General features: G+C 38.6%; 1 protein-coding gene across 2 annotated transcripts in view; it reads left to right on the top strand.

The window, feature by feature from the left end:
- Positions 1–25,999, top strand: part of LOC117670827 (prolyl endopeptidase FAP) — a 68,389-nt gene that overhangs the window by 39,469 nt on the left and 2,921 nt on the right. The window contains exons 15-25 of one of the 2 annotated variants that reach the window (XR_015731136.1): positions 80–133; positions 8,207–8,325; positions 10,482–10,529; positions 11,830–11,928; positions 12,970–13,039; positions 14,286–14,480; positions 17,868–17,922; positions 21,447–21,546; positions 22,792–22,856; positions 24,909–24,939; positions 25,772–25,844. Coding sequence is in view for 1 of the 2 variants with exons in the window: in XM_034426293.3 (XP_034282184.2) it covers positions 80–133; positions 8,207–8,325; positions 10,482–10,529; positions 11,830–11,928; positions 12,970–13,039; positions 14,286–14,480; positions 17,868–17,922; positions 21,447–21,546; positions 22,792–22,856; positions 25,772–25,844 (878 nt within the window). In the remaining variant the exon portion in view is untranslated. The remainder of the gene's footprint in view (positions 1–79; positions 134–8,206; positions 8,326–10,481; positions 10,530–11,829; positions 11,929–12,969; positions 13,040–14,285; positions 14,481–17,867; positions 17,923–21,446; positions 21,547–22,791; positions 22,857–24,908; positions 24,940–25,771; positions 25,845–25,999) is intronic. The other variant, XM_034426293.3, reaches the window with a different exon arrangement.

The raw sequence follows: 25,999 nt of genomic DNA, 5'->3' as shown, positions 1-25,999 counted from the left end.
TCTTCATAATAAGTAACATTTTATAATTTCATTCCATAGTGAATGCATAATTTATTTGCTAATGGATGTTGCCTTCCAGATTTTATTCAAGCAATGAATTTGAAGGTTACCCAGGAAGAAGAAACGTTTACAAGTAAGTTGCTATCAAAACTGCTGATGAAGGTACTGAAATCAGGGATAACCCTAATATTAATGTACACCCCAATACTCGACAACCCTGTATGATCATGACCTTTTGTTATGTTGCAATGCTTAGGAAAATTACAGTAAACTTGCTCACTATATGTGACTGGTACTATACCCTGGTGTTGTGCAAGATAATGGTAAAGGAAGGGAGGTGTAAGGAAACAGATGGTATAAAATAGAAACCCTATATGGAAGGCGTAAGGGGCGAAGCCTATAAACTTCCCCTTTCTATGTACTCTATTAAAAGCTTTGTCTCAGCTAGATAATTGTATCAAAGGGCGATGTCTCATTTGTACTTAGAGATGTTGAAGGTATAAAAGTAGACCGAAGGGAATAGCCCTCCGTTCAGAATTTTCCATGCTAATGCTCTGAACCTTTGCGCAAATAAACCTGTGTTCTCCAACTCTTCGTGGTCTTGTCTCCTGAATTGAGTGGTGGGTTTCCCACATCACTGCAATAGAAAACTTATTATTAAGTGTAAAAAAGTAAAGAGTACTTCCGGTTAGTGAGTACAATTCACCAACTTCATCAAAACTATGTATTTTCTTTGGCTCATAGATTACAAGGAATAATCACTATCTCATATTTCTTATACATAAAGAAAATTAAGTTCGACCTAAAATAATACTGTAATATTAGACATAATGGAGACTAGTACTCCAAATAAAGTAATTATATTTTAATTAAAAAAACAACTTTTAACATACTACCCATGTTTTCCCAAAAATAAGACCCTGTCTTATTTATATATATATGCACCAGGGGTGAAATGCTCCTGGTTCGGACCGGATCGCCTGATCCGGTAGCGATGGAGGCGAGTGATTTGGAGAACCTGTAGCAAAAATCCTTGCCCCCACCCCATGCCCACATGAGCCGCACAATCATCAGAGGCTTTCGTTTTAATTTTTAAAAGCATTTTTTCTACAACCTCTTCAGCCGAAAAAATGCTTTTAAAAGTAAAAAAAAAGCCTCTGATGATCGTGCGGCTCAGCTGGGATAGTCAGAGGCTTTTAAAAGCATTTTCTCTACAACCTCTTCAGCCGAAGATGTTGTAGAAAAAATGCTTTTAAAAGCCTCTAATGATCCCAGCTGAGTTGCCTGATTGTCAGAGGCTTTTTTTTCTTTTAAAAACATTTTTTCTACAACCTCTTAGGCTGAAGAGGTTATGCTTTTAAAAGCCTCTGCCGATCAGGCAACTCAGCTGGTATCGTCAGAGGCTTTTAAAAGCATTTTTTAACAACCTCTTCGGCCGAAGAGGTTGTAGAAAAAATGGTTTTAAAAGTTAAAAAAAAAAGTTGGCCACGCCCACCCAGTCACATTATCCCCCATCAAGCCATGCCCACAGAACTGGTAGTAACAAATTTTACATTTCACCACTGATACACACACACACACACACACATGCCACCAAAAAAGGCACCAGGTCTTATTTTCAGGGGGGATGTCTTCCACTGACTCACCTCATTTGCATGCATTGCCCCCGGCCTTCTTTTCACTGTCAGAGGCCTTCAGGAACTTCTTCTGTAGCTGGCAAGGCCGGCAAGGCTTTCCTGAAGGCCTCTGCAGCCGATAACAGAGCTCCAGGAGCTCTGTTATCAGCTGCAAAGGCCTTCAGGAAAGCCTTGGCAGGATTGCCGGCTGCAGAAGAAATAGGCCGGCAAGGCAAGTGTCGGGGTGTGCAAGGCCTGGCTGCAACTGTTTGAAGGTAAGTAGTAGAGCAGCTCCATCCCCCATTCCCACCCTAAACTTCCGGTGGCACCGCAGGCGTCGATGGCTTCTCCCTTTGGAGCGCTAGCCCCACAGTCTCGTTAAAGCCGCTAGAACAGCGAAAATCAGCTGTCTAGCGGCTTGGAAATTTTCCCCTTGGGAAAAGGGGGGAAAGAGAACAGCCAGGCTTGAGTAGAGCTCCCCAAGAGCCCCAGGAACAATCCTGCGACATGAAGGGTGAGAGCTCCCTGGAAGCCTGACAAAAAGCTCTGGACCCAGGACGCTTCTGCTTAAAGCAGAACAAGACGCCGCGACCGCTCCTGCAAAAATCTTACAACATACTGGATACAAAAGCAGGCAGAGCGAAGTCAGGAGGGACTCTAATTGCAAGTATCAATCTTTAACTCCTGTGTATTGAATACTTCCTTCTTGATTGCCAAGGGAAGAAAGTGAAAGGAAATGTCGCCGAGCTCTAATTGGGTGTGGTAATGAAAGTTAACTGTAAAATACTTCTCAGCGCAGACAGACTTTGCTGATAATAATTGAAATTTGTTTTAAAAGAAAGAAGAATTAAAGTGGATTGCAGATAAAATTAGAACTTACTGAGGACTGGAAACTAATTGGAAATTAAGCTGATTTACTGGACTTGTTCTGGCTGTTATAAAAGTTTTAAATTGGAACTGAAAATTGGAAAATGGCTTCCAGGCAAATAAAAACTGCTGTGCCCAAAAGTACTGTGAGTTCTCTTGCCCCACCATCTAAACCACAATCTTTGTCAGCCCTGGCAGAACCACAAGTTTTAACATTGGAAGCCTTGCAGCAAGCTTTAAAGCTACAAGCCTTTACCTTAGAGGTGAAAATTACCTCTGCCTTTGAGGAAAAAATGAAGGAGCTGACTGAAAAAATGAATGTGGGTGGCTAGACAGAGAAATTTACCAAGAGATATTGTAATCTACTTCATAACAAGGAGGATAAGAAATGAAATTTTACAGGCTTCTTACAAAAACAAACTCCAAGTGGCAGGGCAGGAGGTTTTAACATTGAAAGAAATCCCCCCCCCAAAATGTTGAGAACAAGGAAGGACTATGCCTTTTTGGTGGAAGAACTCAGAAAGCGCCAGATACAGTATAGATAGGAGGTTCCAACCGGATTGGTGGTGAATTATTCAGGACAGAGATATCGTCTTAATACTGTATGGAAGACATGAGATTTTTACTCCAATGTATTAAAGGCTGGAGGTTCATTCTCCCCAGAAACCAGAAGAAGAAAGGAAATAGAAGGAGCAAGAAAGGGAGAGAAAGAAGCTATGCAGGCCCAGATACAGGCTCAAGGAGGGGCCTTGATTGCTGAAGAAGACTTAATACAACTCACGAGTTCTGCCCAAGAACTGGAGCTATTTGACAAAACAGAGGAACCAAAGGACCAGAGACAGACTCGAGCAGCAACTAAATGCAAAGAGGAATTAAAGGTGCAGCAAGCTCAGATAAAAACACAAGAAACTACCAAAACAGAAGCAGGGGGGGGGGGCGGCAAGGCCGAAGATCAAAGTGAAAGATGATCTCCAGCTAATGCTTCAAAAGCTTCAAATTGCCAGGACGGCAAATAAATTTCTAACCTGGAATGTCAATGGTTTAAACTCACCGCAAAAGAGGAGGAAAATATTTCATTACCTGAAACAGTATAAAAATGACATTATTTGCTTACAAGAGACACATATTAGAACGAAAGATCAAAAATATTTAATAAATGCAAGGTTGGGGACACATTTTGTAGCATCTGCACCAGAAAAGAAAAATGGTATAGTTATATATCTAAAAAAAGGTTTAATAGCTAAATTAATCGAAGCAGATGTGCAAGGAAGATATATTGCAATTGAAATTTTAATAGAAGGGAAAAAAACACTTTTGATTGGACTATATGCACCAAACCAACAACAAGAAAAATTCTACAAGATTTTATATGCTAAACTAACACAATGGAATTATAAATCATATATATTGATGGGAGACTGGAATGGAGTTCTGGATCCTAAAAAGGATAAAAAAGGATCTTTGCAGAATATTCAAATGCGTGCCAAACTGCCTAAATCCTTTTTTGATATGATGGAGGACATGGAGTTGAGAGATATTTGGTGAGAGCGGAACGCAGAAGAAAAAGATTTTACTTTTTTTTCTGTTAAACACCAGTCATTTTCCAGGATTGACTTTATATTAATTACTAATGATTTTCTTTCCAGGGTGAAGAAAACGAAGATATGTCCAAGAACATTATCAGATCACAGTCCGGTTTGCATGGAATTAGAGTACGAAAAGGGACCCAGGAAGTCCTGGAGGTTGAATGAAAACTTGTTTAGATATGAGGAAAATGTGAAAGAATGTAAAAAATTTATGAAAGAATTTTTCGTTATGAATATGCATAAAGGTGCATATGGAAATGGAAATGGAAATGGTTTGGGATGCAAGTAAAGTATATATGAGAGGTATTTTAATATATTTGAATAATAAACTTAGACGTAGACAGGAAAGAAAATGGAATGAGCTAGAAGAAGAAATAAAAAATAAAGAGCAAGTATTAATATTAAATCCAACAGATAAGAGAATAAAAGAAGCAATTAATTTATTGCGAGGGCAATTTAATATGTTGATGGCAGACCAGGCAGCAACTAAATTGCAATATGCCAAACATAATACTTTTTGTAATGCTAACAAACCAGGTAGATGGTTGGCATATCTGCTCAGAAAAAAACAAAAGTCACGCACCATGGAGAAAATAGAATATAAGGGTAAAGAGGTGTATCAGCAAAATATGATTAAAAAAGCATTTTTAGAATTTTATACGAAGTTGTATTCTAGTGATGAAATCCAAGGTATAGATAAATATTTACAGAAGGAGAATATTTCTATAGTTTCAGAAGAGCAAAGGGAAGGTTTGAATCCATTGATAACCTCTGAGGAAATTGTTTTAGCAATTAAACAATTGAAAATGGGAAAAGCCCCTGGGAGAGATGGATTGACAGCTGTTTATTATAAAAACCTGCAGATAGAAATGGTGGAACCACTTAAAGAATTATTTAACAAAATACAGACTGGAGGAGAAGTACCTCCTTCCTGGAGAACAGCATTTATTTCCTTGATCCCAAAGGAGGATCAAGATCATACTCAGCCAAAAAATTACAGACCTATATCACTTCTAAATACAGATTATAAGATTTTTACTAAAATACTAGCAAATAGGCTAATGCCAGTTATGCAACAAATGATTCATAACGATCAAACTGGTTTTATTAATAAGCGATATATGAAAAGTAATGTAAGGCAAATAGTTAATACATTGGAGTATTTGGGAAAGAACAACCAGGTCCCTGTAGTGCTTATATTCTTAGATGCGGAGAAGGCGTTTGATCGATTGAATTGGAATTTTTTATTGAAAATAATTGAAAAGATGCAGTTTGGAGAGTATTTTACACAATCTATTAAGGCAATATATCAGCAACAAACAGCACAAGTAATAATCAATGGTAGTTTAACGGAAACTTTTAATATAGAAAAAGGAACAAGACAAGGATGTCCTTTATCTCCATTACTGTTTATTTTGACTTTGGAACTTTTGTTGAACAAAATACGTGGTTCAGACAAAATAAGGGGAATTAAAATTAGGTATGATGATTACAGATTACGAGCATTTGCAGATGACCTAGTTGTGACTTTGACCCAACCAGTAAAATCGGTTATAGGTTTAATGGACATAATTAATCAATATGGACAAGTATCTGGATTTAAAATAAATGCAGGGAAAACAAAGATAATAACTAAAAACATGGTTACAAGTCAAAAAGAAGAAATAGAAAGAATAACGGGATTTGAAATAGTAAAGAAGGTTAAATATTTAGGGGTTTATATTATGACATCAAATGCGAAATTATATAAGTATAATTATGAATTGTTGTGGCAAAAAATACAGAAGGAAATGGAAAACTGGAAAAAATTGCAACTATCGTTGTTGGGAAGGATAGCTGCAGTGAAAATGAATATTTTGCTAAAGTTCTTATTCCTTTTCCAAATGATACCAATATTGAAAAAAGATGGAAATTTGAATGAATGGCAGAAGGGCATTAGTAATTTTGTGTGGGCAGGAAAGAGACCGAGAGTAAAACAAAAAATAATGCAAGATATACGTGAAAGAGGAGGTCTCAAAATGCCTAATTTAAGATTGTATTATGAGGCAGCTGCTCTCTCAGCAATTAGCGATTGGATTAACTCAACAGAAGAAAGAATATTGAATATTGAGGGATATGATTTGCTATATGGGTGGCATGCATATTTACTATATAATAAAAAGGTGGACAAGAATTTTAAAAGTCATATATTGAGGAATGCATTACTATGTGTATGGAAAAAGTATCAATATAAATTAAATAATAAATTACCTATATGGGCAATACCTAGACATATGACAGAGAATATAAGTGTAGAACAGAAACAAGATGTGATTACTTACAAAGAGCTTCTTACTATGGAAAGAGGTACATTGCAATTAAAGTCTTTAGGGGTATTAAAGGAAGAAAGGATAATTCAAACTTGGTTTCAGTATGGACAGTTGTATACTAGATGGAAAGAGGATCAGAAAATTGGTATCTTGCAAAATGAGGAAAATCTGATAAAACAAATTAGGGATCAAAGCCCAATGCATATTAAAAGGTTGTATAATGCATTGATAGAAATAGATTCAGAAACCGAACTAGTGAAGGACTGTATGATAAAATGGGCACAAAATATTGAGGAACCAATAATGATGGAAACATGGGAAAAAATATGGGTCAGAAATGTAAAATTTACCCAAGCCCAAAACTTGAGAGAAAATTTTTACAAAATGTTTTATAGATGGCATTTAGATCCTAAAAAGTTAGCTTGTATGTATCCAACCCTACAATCTACGTGCTGGAGATGTAAATGTGATGATGCAACGTATTATCATATATGGTGGACATGTAAAAAAATTAAGGCATTTTGGATTAAGATGTGGTGGATTGTACAAAATATTTTTAAAAAGAAGATAAAATTTACTCCACAGTTGTTTTCATTGGGTATAATTACAGACTGTACAGTTATAGAGACTAATTTGATTTTGAACTTAATAACTGCAGCCAGACTTTTGGTGGCGCAGTATTGGAAGAAGGAAGACATACCTACCATTGAAGAATGGACATTAAAAGTAGCTAATTTGGCGGAGATGGCTGAAATCTCTGCATATTTGAAGGATCACTCGAATGAAAGATACATATCGGAATGGAGAAGATGGATTGATTATATTCAAAACAAATATGGGACTAAAAAGTTGCAAATAGCTTACGAATGAATTTGGGTGAATTTTTATTTTTGGTATGTATGGGGGAGTTAAAATGTGAAGGGGAGTTAAGAGCTTATAGTGTTTGATTATGTTTGATTATGTTTGCTGAATGCTATACCCTGAATTTTGCACTGGGAAGTCGGGGGGGAGGGAATGGGTGGGGGGAGGAAGGGGGGAAATTTGTTTGTAAAATATTTTAAAACTTTTCAATAAAAAAAAAAGTTTAAAAAAAAGTTGGCCACGCCCACCCAGTCACATTATCCCCCATCAAGCCATGCCCACAGAACTGGTAGTAACAAATTTTACATTTCACCACTGATACACACACACACACACACACACACACACGCCACCAAAAAAGGCACCAGGTCTTATTTTCAGGAGGGGTGTCTTCCACTGACTCACCTCATTTGCATGCATTGCCTCTGGCCTTCTTTTCACTGTCAGAGGCCTTCAGGAACTTCTTCTGTAGCTGGCAAGGCCGGCAAGGCTTTCCTGAAGGCCTCTGCAGCCGATAACAGAGCTCCGGATCGATCTGGAGCTCTGTTATCAGCTGCAGAGGCCTTCAGGAAAGCCTTGGCAGGATTGCCGGCTGCAGAAGAAATGGGCCGGCAAGGCAAGTGTCGGGGTGTGCGAGACCTGGCTGCAACTGTTTGAAGGTAAGTAGTAGGGCAGTTCCATCCCCTATCCCCACCCTAGGTTAATTTTTACCCGTGGAGTGGGAGGGGTCTTAATTAGGATTTATTTTGGAGGTAGGGCTTATATTGGGTGCACATGTAAAAATCAAGGTAGGACTTACTTTCGGGGTAGGTCATATTTTTGGGAAAACATACTAGTCCACATGAACATCTTATCCAAAATCTACACCCTCCTATAGTAAGAAAACATCGGAAAAGACCAATAGAGATTGGGAACATCTTTCTATATATAGACTGATTTTTTTTTTCTAAATCTGCCTTTTTTACAGAATTGGAAGAAATCCTGTATCAAAGCAGTGCATTACTTGTAATTTACGAAAAGAAAGATGCCAGTATTATGCAGCAAGATTCAGTAATGATGCCAGCTATTATGCACTAATCTGTTATGGTATGTCAAATTTGTGGGTAAATAAAATCCTAATAGCTATTTCAAGTCACAATTCACTATTTCTACTTTAGAGCACCTTAATAGCAGTAAATGAATGTGTACAATATTAAGTACACTTATCTGGGAGTAATCCCCAGTGAATATCATGATGTTTAGCTTATACATGTGGATACAGAAAGTACCATCCATATGTTACAGTAGCTGGGTACGGTGAGGGTGGGGATTGTTTGCAATTGGCTTGTTGCCGATGAATGATTTTCCCCCTTCATGATAGATGGTTTATTATTTGGAATCCTGTATATGGAGTTGGATTCCCTCTCTGGATTGGGCCTGGTGGATAGAGTAGTAAATAATACATACATACATACATACATACATACATACATACATACATACATACATACATACATACATACATCTTTTACAAAATAAAATAATGCCATTCAGTTTTCTATTATAAAGGTAATTTAATGTATAGTATAATCATCTGGAAAATTAGGATGGTGTTATAAATCATCTATATCACTTTCTAGTTATGAAATGGCAAAGACTCTGAGAATATGACCTGGCAGCATAATCTTTCATCCTTTGACACAAACTGTAAGACAAATTAAGGCCACACCCATTGATTACGTGAATGAGTCAGTTTTGACATGAGGGAACTCAAAGTTGATTTGAACAAGTTTTAGAATGTAGGAAACTGTCTTCAGAATGTGGAACCATCAAATCATGAGGATGAGAAAGAGAGGCAGCATCTATCCATGGTTTCAGCCAGGGGCATTTCCCCACTGCTCTGGAACTTGAACTTCTAGAAATTGAACCTAGAATATTTTTCACCCTGTACAAGGATTCTGCAACTGAGCTCTGAGTTTGTGGAATCAGGAAAGGCTCTGTCAGACCAGTGCTCTGGATTAGTTCCCTAAAATAAACTTTTAAAAGTAGCTTCTTTGCTCCCATCCCATCTGTGCAGAGACACAGTTTAAATTGTTCCCGGGTTGAAAGGATTAACCTTTGTTACGGTATTTAAAATCCAAACCAAAGTAAAAATAAAATAAACTATAAAATAAAATGCAGATTCCATTTAAAGAGAGAAATCTGGGTGTAACCATATTGGTAGATTAGTACGGATGAATGAAACTGATGTTTGGATAGCAATGTACATTTTCCTCAGGTCATATTAGGGAGAAAATAGTTGCCGTACAGTTTTTATCATAGATTTATGTTTTGTACAAGGTGTACAAGCATTGCAAATGATGACTATGTCACTAGCAAAATTGCAAACATAACTAAATAAGCACTTCCATCATTCATCTGTGCCAAAACTGTCACGCAGGGAATGTGCTCACCTTGAGAAATGAGTTAAGACAACTTATCCAGATTCTTTTGTGCATGGTTAATTCTGTGCTCAAGTTATGTAACCATTTAGGTATCTTTTCATCTGGGTGAGTGAAGAGAACTGTATAGAATGCAAAGGTTAACTTTTTACCTTATTCTCAGCAACACTGTTGGTACACACACACACACACACACACAGAGAGAGAGAGAGAGAGAGAGAGAGAGAGAGAGAGAGAGAGAGATGACATCTACTGAGGGCTATTAAGAAAGGTGCTTTCCAAGAGCATATTTCTCCATTTCTCATCCAGGGAAATATAATATTCTGTCTTTTTAATGTTTCTCAAAATATTTCATTCTTCTAGGAGTGGGGTGGCTGCTAACTTTCTACAGCAGTAAGAGTGGCAAAATGGCATTACTTTTCAGATTTTACTCCATCTTACTGCCATGAAGTATTATCAGAGATGTTTTTGTACCTGTGGAATCCCAGAAACTGGATCATGTTCTCTATAATATAAATGTGGACATTTGTGGGTTGAATCCTGCAATCCCACTATCAAGTAGGGCACTTTGTAGAAACATTGAGCAAGTTACTTCCAATGTAAATTCAGGTCCCTGTACATCTACTGTCATTCTAACACCCAACTGAGCTTTGCAGTTTTCTCAAATTAATATGTTAAACTTATGGGGAGAAAAAACTGTGAGCGATGAACAAATGGGAATATGCAAGTAGCTAAGCAATGAAATCATTTTCAATAGTGATAATATGTTTCAGATATTTTGTTTTAATGGAGATTCTTTTTTTATTCTAATCAATACTGCAGGCCCAGGCATCCCCATTTCTACTATATACGATAACAGATCTAACAAAGGTAAGGATGTAAGGATTTGCCTCTCCTCTCTGCTCAAGAAAGTAGAACTCTTGAAGCACTTAGCATTTCAAAAGGAAACTTTTATTGAAAGGAATGTGATAGCAAGACAAAGAAATCTGGATCTGAGGATTCCCGCGCAATTCCATTAGGTTAAAGCAGTTAGAAACCCCTCCCTTCAGTCCCATGTTGAATAGGCCAATCCAGGAAGGTATGAAGTTGTTTTGCAAATCGCAGAGTGAGAAGGTGATAAGAAGTTGTTCTCAGGCGTCGCTTGTTGGAGGCTCCAAAGCTGAGACAAAACAGATGGTCCTTCTCACCTTACATTCCAAGAAGGTAAATCAAAGTACAGGTTAGATAGGCACCAGGAAAAAGGCTATAAACTAAAGAATGCACCCAGGCCCTGTCTCCACCAGAATGGCAGCATCCCAATCTATGGGACCTGACAAAGGGTGTCAAAGCCTAACCAGTTTTACACACTTTGAGGCTAATCTTAGCTGCTATAGGCATAAGGAGAAAAGTCATACATCAAAACTAGCACAGCAAAGACCAGCTTCAACTTGACTCATCAGGATGAGAAAAGATAAAGGCCCTGTCATGAGTCACTGTGGGAAAAAAATGTCAAAGCATGTTTATGTTGTGGTTAAGCACAAGCGAGGAAAAGATCTTTGATTCTGATGACCAGACTGATAAAATGTTTTTACACTTCATCTAAAGCTGACTTGTATTGCCCCGATTGCAAAAAAGAAAAGACAAAATTCTGTTTAGGTTAGAAACCATTTGGTATTCATATTCAGCTTCCGTAAAATTTTAGGCACATAAACCTGAAAAAGATACGAACACCGTTTAACTATTATAATACTGGCTTTGCTATTTATTTGTCTGCTTTGTAGGTTAAGTAAATATATAACAAAATCATGATATAAATGATTTATCATGATTAACTTCTTTCATTCAATTAAACACTTAACAGAGTATATGAAATGAGCCATACATTACATTATTTATATTCAGATTACCTAATAAATTGAATTTATGTAATGAGGTTTACCTTAATTGCAGGAAACTTTAGTCCCACCCACCCACCCCCATCCCTGCATTTTTCTAGGAAAATCTCAACTCTGTTTCAGTTACATCGTGAAACTTTTGCTCTTTCCATAATTATAAACTTGGGAAATTCATATACTCATTTCAATTTAACAGACGTGACATTTAACCTTTTATTAGTATCCAGTTGGGTAACATTTCAAGAACAGAGAATCAATGAGAAATGTATTTCTAATTCAAAACTTTTTATATACAGAAATTAAAGTCTTAGAAGACAATGCAGATTTGGAATCTGCTCTGCAAAAAATCAGTTTACCAACAGAGAAGATTAACAAACTTGAAGTGGATGGCATAAGTAAGTATTATTTGTTTTTCCACATCTAATTTTTCAGTGTGTGCACAAGAATGAAATAGTTGCTACTTAAAAACTTACGGTGTAATATCTGAATTTAGATCAAGAAACAGTGCAGTAGAGTTTTCTCTTCAACAGTGTATTAAGAAATTAATTCCTGGAATCCTATACATTAATAGCTTATTCCCAGACAAAGACTGCGTATCATCTATTTAGTGAACATTTGAAGTTACAACGGCACTGAAAAAAATGACTTATGAACAGTTTTCACACTTAAGATTGTTGCAGCATCCTCAAAATTCAGGCATGTCACAACTGGCATATATTTATGACAGTTTCACTGTCCTGGGTTCATATGATCACCATTTGTAACCTTCCCAGCCAGCTTCCGACAAGCACAGTCAATGGGAGAAGCCAGATTTGCTTAATGACCACATGATTCGCTTAACAGCTATGACAAGAAAGATCATAAAATGGGCAAAACTCACTCAGTCACTGCCTTGCTTAGGAACTGACATTTTGGGCTCAATTGTGATCATAATTCGAGGACTACCTGGGAGAATGTTTTTCTTACATCTTTGCAGATAGCATCATCTGGCTGATCTTACCTGGGCTCAGGAGCTAATCAGCATCAGACCTTGTTAATGCTTAGATTGGATACTTTAAAAAAAAAAAAAGGAATCACAGATCTGTAGGCTAAATTGGCAAGTTGAAAGAAAAAAAAATCCTGAAACACAGCAATGGAAGTCTAATTCTGCATAGCTGCCAAGAAAATTACATGGGCAAATCCATGAAGTTCTCGGGACTCAATCAGACTTTATAAAGCATCACAAACCACAGATGTCATTATAGAAAATGCAAGTGTATAATGCAAAATACAATGTGGCATGCATGATTAAAAGAAAGGCCTGCAGTGATATTTAATCCACTTGGCTATCAACAATGCAAACTTTGCACCACGAGTATTACCATGGGATCTTAAACTGCCACAGGAAATTTCACATCAAATTCATTCATTCTCTCCCCTCCCCCTTTTTCTTCTAGCTTTATGGTACAAGATGCTTCTACCTCCAAAGTTTGATCGATCCAAGAAATATCCTCTTCTTATAAAGGTGTATGTAACATTTTATTCAATCGTTCTCCCTATATACCTTATATATACTGTCAAAATTTTCAATAGCTTTGCAAAGCTGGCCACAGCACATCGGGATTAGCAAAAGCAATAGCACTTCGATTTATATACCATTTCACAGTGCTTTTACAGCCCTCTCTAAGCAGTTTACCGAGTCAGCATATTGCCCGTAACAATTTGGCTTCCCATTTTACCCACCTAAGAAGGATGGAAGTGTCAGGGTGCTAATTAATCCCATTCTGCTTTTGGGTAATCGCACCTTGATTTAGAGATGTGGATTGTGGCATTTTCCTTGTGTATACTTTTGCAAGAAAATAAACCCCGAAGATATTTTTTCTAAGAAAAACTCATTTATTTGTTATAAAGAAAATAAAACATCTTACTAATCTAAATAATTACATTTTGGCAACGTTCCTACCGGCCACCTCTCTGTGGTCGGACTTCTTGGCAAGAGAACAAAGAAAGTGTGAAGTAGAAAGAAAGGAATGCGGACATGCGTAGTTAGCTTACTGATAAGAAATTTGGCAAGCTACGGAAAGTCTGACAGTCCAGAAATATGAGCTCAGCTGGTAAATACAAAAAAACGCAGTGACAGGAAGGATGAGACAACCTTGAGCTGGTGAGATTTGAACGGCCAAATTGCAGGCAGCCGGCAATCAGCAGAAGTAGCCTGCAGTACTGCATTCTAACCACTGCGCCATCACAGCTCAATGTATGCTGGGTATGCAGAAGTTCCCAAGTGAAATCCTCTTCATCTTTGGGGTGGGTGGGAAACTCCATGTTAGGCTGCTCTTCTCAAGCAAGATAGCTCAAAGTAATGTAGGAAATTATTTGTATTTGCTACCAGTACCTTGGTTTCTTCAGGAGCTCAAAGTAATAACTTTTCCCATAACAGCTCTGTGGACGGACGGACGGACGGACGGACGGACAGATAGACAGACACTTTATTTTGGTCATTGACAAATAAAGCTCTGTGGGATATTTAGAAAATAAAAGATGGTTTCTGGTCCAAAGATACTCAGTGAGCTTCTTTGGCCGAGAGTAGTCTTCTCAATCATAATAGTCCAAAACTTTAACCACTGTGTCATTCTGTGTGTGAGAAGTAATTCCAAAACTCCAATGAGGAACTCCTTCATCATTCCGTTTTTCTTATGCTATTTATTAAATATTTTAGGACCTTAGGGATGTTAACGTAGAATACTTTAAATTCCATTGATATTTCCCTTAGGTATGGAGGGCCTTGTAGCCAAAATGTGAAGCATACCTTTAGCGTTAGCTGGATCAGCTATCTTGCAAGCAAAGAAGATATTGTGGTAGCACTTGTGGATGGCAGAGGAACCGCTTTCCAAGGTGATAAGATGTTGTATGCAGTCTATCGAAAACTTGGAGTTTATGAAGTTGAAGATCAAATCTCAGCTGTAAGGTAAGAATAAGGAGAGATTTTGGGTAGCATTAGAGCCCTTCTAGGAGTAAGTTCACGAATAGCCGCTGAGATTTATTCAGTTGCTGATCATGTTTGATGCTAAAGAAATGTATGTTAATAAATTAGTTATAATTTCTATTTGCTGTCAATTCAGTACATATGGGAATATTCCGATCAGTCATTGCTATAACACTATTCTTTTAGATTTGGGAATTTGGCAAAATTTAAACTAAACTAAATATTTGGCAAAATATTTCTGTAGCTTTGTAAAGACTGCCAGATGAGTTTATGTGGCAGTCTTTACAAAGCTACAGAAATGTTTTTATTATTTCTCCTTGCACAACCCCGATATTCTTGACCTATCCCATGAATATAACAGTTTTTCTTCTGGATTTGGTGGAATTCTTGGAAGGACTTCTGGATTTGTTTCAGAAGTCAACACTTAAGAGCTCTGAATATGTTAGAAAGGGTATAAATTTGATGCTCTGCACGTGTGGAAGTAATGTTTGCATGGACCTTTTTTAAGCTGAGCAAAGATTATTAGTCTGGCTTGACAAATTATGAACCAGCCGGACTAAGAATAGAACCTAGAGTTCTCACCTCTACATCTTGCTTGCATGTTTCCGTAACTGTATGGACCTCTTATCTCTTTCACCCCATTTCTCCTTTCTGATGCTTCCGTTTCCTCTTTGCTGTTTAAATGCACAGAGTGAAGTAGATGGGGCAATTTACCATTTTGATTTCCATCTTGCTATCGTTACTTTCTTTGTACAATGCAATAGCAGAATTGTTTGTTTTATAGTAACCATAACAGTTTTAAGTTGGTGTCATAAAGTAATAAACTGAAGATACTAGGGTGACAGATTTGATCTAGGTTAGTTTTACACATACTCATTCATAAATACATTTCATTTTTCTGTACCTATCAGATTTTTTATCAGCAAAAACATGCATTTAGGATCTGGGATTCTGATATATTTAGTTCTGGATGGGGTGGCACTATCCCAGACAGACCCAGTTCGCGACTTGGGGTGGTTTTCCTGGGCTCGGGACTCTGTTTGAAGAGCAGGTAACAGTCATGGTCAGGACAGACTTTGCACAATTTTGGTTTGTGCACCAATTGCAGGATTTCCATGATCAGGAGTCCCAGCACTCAGTCATTCAAGCCCTGGTCATCTCATGTCTGGACTACTGCAATGCCCTCTACATGGGGCTACCCTTGAAGGGCATTTGGAAGCTACAACTGATACAGAGTGTGGTGGCACAGATAGAACACTTCTATCAAAAAAAAAGATAATGGCAAATTTCCTATTTTACTCTACAGCCCCACCTGTACTGGCATACTGCAGATCCCATCAGTCAAGGAATTTCGGCTGGCAGGGTCAAGGAAAAGAGCCTTCTCTTCCATGATTCCTGCCCTTTAGGTATATAGGTAGGGAGGTAGGTAGGCAGGCAGGCAGGCAGGCAGACGGATGGACAGATGGACAGACAGACACAAAGGAAAAGTTGTAGATGAAGATTACAGCTAGAAAATGTAGAGAAAGTACTCTAGATAGGTGAAAGTGCAACCTAAAAGCTAAGTATTACTAAGTAATTCTGTCATCTAGGCAATTTAACAATAAATTTAATAATATATCCCAAAACAACTGGAGCACTATTTGAACAGCGTTGCCATTAACAAATTCACCATCGTTCAATTGCAAAAAGCAGCTTTACTTGGAACAGTTTACATCCCGTGACGATATCTCAAACATTATCAAACATCCACATCAGCCTATCTCAGGTCTTGGGAAGGACTCAATCATCCTCATCTTCACTTAACGACCCCATAATCCCTTGCGGGGTGTAGTCTGGGCAACTGAATGGAGCTAGCAGAGTGTTTAAATGGCCGGATGCCCTTCCTGTCACCAATGCGGAGTTTTGTTCAGCAGATATATTCTCAGTGTGCCCAGAGAGAGAAATATCTGCCTCTACCTAGGATCAAACTCACAGCCTTCTGATTGTGAAGCGAGAGCTCCACCTCTAGGCCACCACACCACTCCCTTGGGAGTGGACAAAACTAATAGGTGGACGAAAATGCCAAATCCAGTCTGAACATCTGGATGACTGGGTGACGAATAATAATAAAGGCAAACTTGCAAAACAGAGAGCTAAAAGAAAAATAAGTTCATTAAACTAGCAAATCAGAAAGAGCTAATAACAGCTGACTTTCCTTGTCTCCAAAAGACTTTGGGAAGGTTGGACATATTTATCGAAAGAGATCTCTCATTCAGACCTAAAAGCCAGATAGAGGAAAGTACTCTCTGTCCATTGGAGCTACACCAATGGTAGGTTGCTACCAGTTCACCCCAGTTTGGGCAAACCGGTAGCAGCAGCAGCGGGAGGCTCCGCCCACCCACCCAGACATCATCAAATAAGCCCTGCACATGCGCAGAAGTGGCGTGCGCACAAGTGAAGCAAGCGCACACCCACTAGTGAACCGGTAGCAAAGGTAAGTGAAACGCACCACTGAGCTACACGGTTTTATGTAGAACTTTGACTTGAACATAGGATAAGCAGACTGGATGAGACACCACCAAGAAATCACAGGACTGCCTGTATACACACAGAAACATATACTGGGGGAGGTTCAGATTTGTCGTAGTTAAAGCTTTTTATCCCACCTTTTCATGACCAGAAACAATCCTGTATTTTGATAAAGCACTTATTACATTTAAATGTTTGAAGCTGGGCACATCAGCAGATCCCATAGGCTAGGCTATCAGATCAAGGTTGCAAAAATCCAGATGCCCAGAAGATGACACCAAAGAAGAGAGGTGTATTGAGTTCTGTGATCATCTAGTCTAGTGAATGCCAAGATTTTTGCAGCCCTGGTCTGATAAATATACCATAGGCAAAATAACATCTATTTTTGTATCCCTTCTTGGAATTTATTTTATATATACACAGATATAATTAGTTCTAAGTTAATTACGTCCAAAAGATTAGAGTTAATGAAAGGTCAGTGAAGTTAGGTTTGTAATTCACAATGTCTCCTGGCTTGTTTAAACTTAGGTTGGAAAGGGCAATTTAAAATTAGAAGCAGAATTTTTGCACTGTTTGTAAAATAGAGGTTAGAAGGAGATTAGGATTAGGATTTGGCAAAAGTTGCCAAAACACATACATGTGACATTGTGGTTTAAGATAAAATCTAAATGACCAGCTGTCTTTGGCTTTACTAGGCTCAGACTCATATTAAGAAGCTGATATCTATTAACAGTGTAATTATTAGAGGATTTTTAAAATATTTTTCTGCCACATAACCCTTCTTGTGTTTTCTAGCATCCCAAAGTACTTTAAAACATCTGTGTTTCTTTAATTAATTGTGTGCATTTTTCTTCCAAACAGAAAATTTATAGACATGGGTTTTATTGATGAAAAACGAATAGCCATATGGGGTTGGGTATGTATACAGTACTTTAAAAAAAAATTTTTTAAAAAAAAATCTTGAATAATCATGTTCTGTTTAGCCTGTCACTTGCAGTTTGTTTTTCTTATCTTCTTCCTTGGCTTGGATTCCCATAAAGCAGCTTGGCAAAAAATATAATATGGCATACTTTCTCAAAGAAAAATGTCAAAAACTGAATTCATTGGTTGATATTTGAGATCAGGTAACATTGTTGTCCTAACTTCTTATATTAACATATAAATCAAATTTTTAAAAAAAACATAATTATTATATTGACCAATGATGACATAACTATATATAAAATGCTATGACTAAATGATATAATGGATATATTTTCTGAGCCCACCCAATCCAAGGAGTTCATGACAGGTGAAATAAATTACGCATGAAGAGCGCAATGCTTATTAGTAGAGAAGCTCATAAAACAATTCCCCTCTTTCTTTATGCCTGATGGAGCCCTTTGCTGAAAAAAGCTTCCCTCTTCTTTCCTATATAAGTTCTCTTAAAATATTTCAGATAAACAACATGATTCTGTCATTGAAACTAGCCATCCTCAACCTTTATACAGAAGCAGTTGAGAACACTTCAAACCAGAGCATATTAAGGGTGTGCTTAGAAAGTGGACACCTTGGTGGGTGAAAGTCTCCACAAAGTGTTCATTTACCAAAATTCACATTATTTTGTCCCTTCGCTCACTCATGCTCCCACCTCTCCAGTTTACTTTTGTCATTTTTTTGTCCCGTATGATGATGGGCACTTCTAAATGGAGCACCAGACTAAACTAGTCTGCTCTCATTGTTAAGACTGGGGCGGGGGGGAATATCCTTGGCAATAAACATAATTTTGGATCATGTTGGCCCTTTGTTTTTCAGCATTCCAACTTCCTACTTGTTAAATAAATCCTTAAAAAGATCAGCGCTAGGCATGATAAGCATTGGCTTAGCTGAAGGGTCTCTGAGGTTAGCCTGCAACAAATGAAATGCTCCCACCCTCACAGAGCCACGATGGGAAAAAATTGCACTTCAGCAGAGAAAGGTGCCCTGAGACCACCTTGAAAGTGACTAGGGAATTAACAGAGGAAAACCATCATCCATTTCTGCCTGCTGGTTCTAATGACAGGTTAACCAGGCAGTGCAGATAAGCTGCTACTGCAAATATTTGTCTACAGCTGCAGAATCATGCAATTTTGTGGGTAACTGAGATCAGAAGGGGTTATTTTCCAAATTAATGTTTAACGTTGTGCTGGTAGAATCGTAAAGGTTGGGGTTGAGCTCTTTTGTTAGTCCACGGAGAACCTGTGTTGCTAGCATTAGGGGGGTCCCTATGGTGCAAATAGCCACATATATCATGAACAGTGGTGGGTTTCTACCGGTTCGCCCTGGTTCGGGCGAACAGGTAGTGGCGGCGGCAGGAGGCTCCGCCCACCCTCCTGGATGTCATCATAGATGGCTTGCCCACGCGCAGAAAGTTCTGTGTATGCGCAGAAGCGCTGCGCACGAGCAAAGCAAGCGAGTGCATGTGCGTGCTCCCAATTCCAAACCGGTAACGAAGGTAAGTGGAACCCACTACTGATCGTGACCGAAGGAATGTATAGCTACAGTTTATTTCATCACAGTCTATTGTTCAATGAAACAACTCTCTAGTTTTTCACAACTTTTACCATGTCGTAAATCCTGCCTTAACTGTCATGGTTAGGTTCACACAACATGTTAAAGCCAAACTAAAGACATTATCATTTGCCATCTTCTGTGAGCAGACCCCAGGATCAAAGCCCATACCCTGTGTGCATATTTATTATTAAATTTATTGGTCGCCCATCTTAACACAGGGTAACTCTGGACACCCACTTCTGAGTAACCCCGTTTCTAAGGCCGCGCCCTAAAAACGTTTTTATTCCAACAGGCTGGTCTGGCCTAACTCTCCCTTTTAAATTGGCTTTTAAATTGGGTTTTAAATGTTTTTTAGATAAATTGGATGTTTTTAATTTGTTTTTTGAGCCTAAATTATTTAATCTGTTTTTAATAGTTTTTTAACTTTTGTATGTCTCTGTATTTTATTTTGGCTGTTCACCGCCCTGAGTCCTTCGGGAGTAGGGTGGTATACAAATATGATAAATAAATAAATAAATAAATATGGTTTGCTTCTTTTTCCTTTGCACATGTTCCCACCTTGAGACAGATCAGTAAAAGGCAAGCTCTCTAGCCCATCACTGTCAATAACACTGCCATGTTATTTTAGTATATCAAATCCCATAATCACCTCTCTAGTCCTACCACAGTGCTGTAATAGCAAATGAAGTAACATGCTGACTTTAATGGCATGGTAACTCCGCTCCCAAGACAGTCATCTCACTCTACACTGTGGGAAAGCCGTTCCTGTTTTTTTTTTCCTTCTTCTTCAGACTGTAAAGCATCTCAGTAGAATTTTTCTTTGTTGCTTACTTTGTAAGGATCGCAGTCCCTTGATAATGCTGTTATATCACATAATGTTTTCTTCATCTCCACGCAATGTAGTTCAGATTCTTGAACAACATTATACCTTAGAACAGGGATGTCAAACTCACAGCTTGTGGGCCAGATGCGTCATGCACTGGCCATGCCCACCCCCGGTATAGCGAAGGGGGAAAAAGTTGCGATATGTCACGTGACGACGATGTGACAATGCAAGTTTGACACCCCTGCCTTAGAATTTCAACTTTCCTAATATTAGTACATTCCTTAGTCTCCCTCATATATGTAAATAATATGTGCCAATATGCAAAGGGGCATGAAGAATTACTGAGAAGAACTATTTTCTCTTTTTATGAAAAAGGTGTGAAAAATTGAGAAATTTTGTCACAGATCATTTCTAACGTAAATGGTTATTACTCTTCAGCTAAAAGCACATCTGGGGCACAGCAGCATTTCTTTCACCTTCTGTAATTGAACCTGCAATAAACATTGGCTAGGTTCATATATCATGTTATGCCACATTATTAAACATGGTTTGTTGAATATAATCCACAATTGGATGGGTTCACACATAAAACTGAGTAATAAACCGTGGCTCACAAACCATAATGGCTGGGTGTATATAACGTGCAAACAAAGCCAATCCCAAATCATATGGCTGGATATGATGTAAGAACCTAATCATAGTCCCTTCTTTCTGTCATTGCAGAAGGGAAAATGCAGGTTCAGGTTCTCACTCAATTATGGAACTAACCTGGCTGATTTGGGATGAGCTACAATCTCTCCCAAGATTGTTATGAGGTTAAAATAAGGTGAGATCCTCAGGTGCAACATTTTAGACTCCTAGAGGAATTAAAGAGAGCGGTATTTTTTTAAGAAGAGAAATATTGGGAAGTCCCATTTGCTCTAGTGGCTCATAGAAAATTATTCAGGAGAAATTGTTGAGTAATCTGTATTCCTGGATGCCAAAACAAATGTTCTCCTTGGCTTCAGTATATTTTTACTTGGATTCTTAGAGAGCAAATACTTGCCTTTTCGAATATTAACTTCTCTCTTGTTTGTTTCTAGTCCTACGGTGGATATGTTACATCTCTGGCACTTGGGTCTGGTACTGGCATGTTTAAGTGTGGAATAGCTGTGGCTCCTGTTTCCAGCTGGGAATATTATGGTATGGAAAAACAACTAACAATCTGAAGTTTTGACAGCTGGATACAGAAAATGGGTTATTTTTTAAAAAAAATAGGTCACTGCTAGGCCTTTGCTCATATGAAAAGAAAGGTCTGAGGCACACTTCATCTAAAAACACCTTCTTCAAAATACACTTTCTTTTAAAAACAAGCACACCTTCTCTTGGGCAAAGCTTGCTTTGAAATAGTTTGCAGAGTTGCTGAGTATATGTCTTCAAAGCAGATGTTCTTAAAACAACCAAGGCAAAACACAGGCCTTCTCAAAGAAACAGTTGTCCATGAAAACGCTCCTGTTTCCAATTATTAGGTGCCCTTTTTAAGATCAGCCGTAGCTTCAGATGTTAAACTTTGGCTGGGCCTGCTCTTCATCTCAATCGGTTCTGCACGCAATCTTGTGGCTACGAAGCTGGCAGCTTGGCATCAGGCCCAGCTACTTCTTGGACACTCTTCCACCTTCATTACCTTATTTATGCCATCCAAGGCAACCTTTTTTTTTTTTTTACCCTTTGCAAGGGTTTGCTGCTGAAGAAACAATACAAAATGGTAGTCAGCCCACAAATCAAAACACATAGAATCAGGGGTGAAATCTACTTACCTTCCCTACCGGTTCGGAAGTGCGCGCACATCACATGTGATTTTAGACCCTCTGCACATGCGCAAAGCTTTCTGAGCATGCGCAGAGGATCAAAAACAGGTTTTAACCAGGAAGTAACGACATCCGGGCGTGTGGGCGGAGCCTCACACTGCTGCCGCTACTGATTCTCCGAACCACCCGCCGCCGCCGCTACTGTTTCGCCCAAACCGGTGCGAACCGGTAGCATTTCACCCCTGCATAGAATGCATATCACAGAGACATATACTTCCACATAACCATCAAATTAAGGTACAAACAGCTTGGTTTTGACAACTCCCTGCTTCCATGGCAAAAAAATATTTTCGTAATCAATTCAGTAAGAAGGTCTATCTGTGTAAAATGGTTTTGCACTTAATATACAAACTAAAAGAGTGAAGGCACTCTCATCACTCTGGCTAATAGTAGGCTTGCCCCCTGTGTGATTATGGCTGCTTTAATGTGTTTCGTAGCCTGAGGCCAAAAGCTTCCCAAACTTCCCCTTGAATGACCATCATGAATGAATGTAAATGCATGCTTTACAATACATTTGCTCTTGCGTGCGTGTTAATGTGTTTCTGTGCATTGTGACAACTGCATTTATTGTATATTGCAGCATCCATCTACACTGAACGATTTATGGGTCTTCCAACCAAATCTGACAATCTTGAGCATTACAAAGTAAGAATCCTGTAAACATTCCTATATTTTAATTATGCTCTTACTGTTTAATTTCAGATTTCCTTTTCCTGCCTTTTGCTCCTTGGCTGAGTTGTGTCAGCTGCCCTCTTCTTGTCTTTGCCGGTTCTTCCATCTGACATTGTCTTAAATTGATGTTTGAGGGTAATTGGGAGGCCTTGTCTATTTGGATGGGGGGTGGGCGTGGTTGGCAGAGGGTAACACTTACTTTATAAAGGAAATTAAAGCTCTCCCTCATGGCGCAGCAGACTAATGCACTGTTATTAACATCAGCTGCCTGCAATTACTGCAGGGTTCGAATCTCGCCAAGGCTCAAGGTTGACTCAGCCTTCCATCCTTTCTAAGGTAGGTAAAATGAGGACCCAGACTGTGGGGGCAATAAGCTGACTTTGTATAAATATATACAAAAGTATGAAGGCTATTGCTTAATGCATTGTAAGCCTCCCTCAGTCTCCGGAGAAGGGCGGCATATAAATCAAATTAAAAAATGAAAAATGAAAAAGCCATGCCCTCATAACATACCCTTTACCTCATCCACAAACTATTCCCAAGATAGCTTAAAATACCATGGGCAGTTCCAGTAATTCAACAACAATAAATCACAACAATAAGCCTTGGTTGTGAGCTGACGCACTTCATTGATTCTGTTGGTTAGTGTTATAGTTAACTTATGGCCAGCAGGACCATACAAGAGTCACTGTGTTGGTGTTGAATTGCTCCCTGTTTGTCCCCAGCACTGTCTTTGGGAAGGAAGAGAAGCCAGGGAAATAAAACTTGGCTCTTTTGCTGCACCCACCAGGGATTGGCTTAGAGAAGCTGGCCTGAAGGCAGTGGGCAGAAGGAGGAAAGGGAGGGGGAGAGGGAAAGAGAGAGAGAATGAGAGAGAGAGATGCCTCTGCTGCTTCAAAATCCAACGCTCACTAGGTTTCTCAATAGTTTAAGTTAATTTAATTTAATTAATTCAATTTATATGCCGCCTTTCTCCGAAGACTCAGGGCGGCTTACAATGCATTTAAAAAAAAAACATTATAAAAACATTTAAAAATTAAAACATTAAAACCCATTCACACCATTCATGGCCGGATCTCACACGATCGCAACAGTGAGATTAACGGCCCCAGGCCTGCTGGAATAGCCAGGTCTTCACCGCTTTTCGGAAGGCCAATAGGGTGGGAATGGTCCGGATCTCAGGAGGTAACTGGTTCCAGAGACCTGGGGCTGCCATAGAGAAGGCCCTCCCCCGCGGGCCCGCCAGCCGGCATTGTTTAGCTGACGGGACCCAGAGGAGACCAACTCTGTGGGATCTTACCGGTCGTTGGGAGCTATGTGATAGAAGGCGGTCTCGAAGATAATTCTTCAGTCTGCTTTTTAAAATAAAAGTTTAATGCTATTCCGTAATAGTGTTAAACATGTATCCAAAAGAAACCTATCAGATGCTACTTGGAGTCCCTTTAGATGCGCTCACACAAACCACTTGGGCAAAAACAGAGTGACAGATGATATCTTTGTCAGTCTGTCTATCAAAACTTGCCATCTCCCCCGCTCAGCCTGTGTTGATAGATGTTTTTCCATCAACCGCTAATGTTTGAGGGTTGGGAGAGGAACAAAACTGAAGGTATCCTCCAACATTTTTTTTTTAATATGCCCTGTACACAGGGAATAAGGGCAGTGTCATTGGTTGGCAAGATAGGTATTGCTAGTAATGGCATCCAATTCTGTGCCAGTATGGTTTGTGGATGGCTCAAGGGATTGGCAAATAGTAATTTAACTTTACATAGCAAAGGTATATGACTTTACATAGCATTGTCCCCATGTCTTTTCCCTCCAGTTTGAAACAAAACAGCAGGAATCTTATCCATAGTACATTGAACATTTTGGGCTACTTATGCAGAATGTTTATGTTGTAGAAATAAGGCAAACCAAGCCTTATTTCAGGAAAATGAGAAATTAAGACGAAATGAGATGTTTATTGACTCATTCATAGTTTTATCTTGCTTCTCTTTTCTGGGCTATACCTTTTCTGGGCTACCTAAGAAGGAAGTCGTTTCTTTGAACTAACCCTAAGGTAACCATGATTCAAACAAATTTTCAAAATAGATTTGCAACACAATTTATTACTGAAATGTACATTTGGCTGATGGCTGTATCCCTTTTAATGATAACTCCTTTGAGTCTTGCATTGAAATATTTCTATGAGATGATGATGATGTTAACTATTCAGTCATGTCTGACTCTTGGCATTTCTATGGACCAGGTCTCTCTACATCTTCCAATCTTGCACTACTATGAGAAACAGTAGACCTCAACTTATGACCACAATTGACCCAAAATTTCTGTTGCTAAGTGAGACATTTGTTAAGTGAGTTTTACCCCATTTTACAACGCTTAACAGTTGTTAAGTGATTCACTGCAGTTGGTAAGTTAGTAATATGGTTGTTAAATGAATCTGGCTTCCCCGTTGACTTTGTTAGAAGGTCGCAAAAGGTGATCACATGACATTCCCCACGTCCCCCAGAACACTGCAACCATCATAAATATGAACCAGTTGCCAAGCACCTAAATTTTGATCACATGACCATGGGGATGCCGCAACATGTGTGAACTGTTGTGTCACGGTGTAAATGTGAAAATGTCCTGAGTCACTTTTGTCAGTGCTGTTGTAACTTCGAACGGTCACTAAATGAACTGTTGTAAGTTAAGGTCTCTCTGTATTTGCAGGTAATTCCTTAAACAAAACCCATGAAGCCTAAGATTTAAGAACAATTAGAAGAAAGTAGAGAAAAACTTTTCATGGCCTGATAGATTACTGTCACAAGAACATAGGACAATTGGTAATGAAGGCACCTATCATTTTTACATTTGGCAATTCCGTAATTGTTCATTATTTTCCCTTTCAGAATTCAACTGTTATGGCAAGGGCTCAGAATTTCCATAATGTGGATTACCTTCTCATCCATGGAACAGCAGATGGTGAGGTCTATGAAAAACTGGTACCAATCCTGAGACAGAACCACTTTGTTAAAGAAACATTAAGCATTTCTCTGTTCCTGTGAGCAGGGTCAATACATTTAGACATATTTTCATTTTCTATCTGGCACATTGAGCACTGCTGACTCATTGTTGAT

The sequence above is a fragment of the Pantherophis guttatus genome, chromosome 1, assembly GCF_059756535.1.
Source record: "Pantherophis guttatus breed Tessera chromosome 1, ASM5975653v1, whole genome shotgun sequence".
In the NCBI taxonomy this organism is placed as follows: domain Eukaryota; kingdom Metazoa; phylum Chordata; class Lepidosauria; order Squamata; family Colubridae; genus Pantherophis; species Pantherophis guttatus.
Note: the sequence above shows the minus strand (reverse complement) of the source record. Positions and strands in the feature narration are given on the sequence as shown.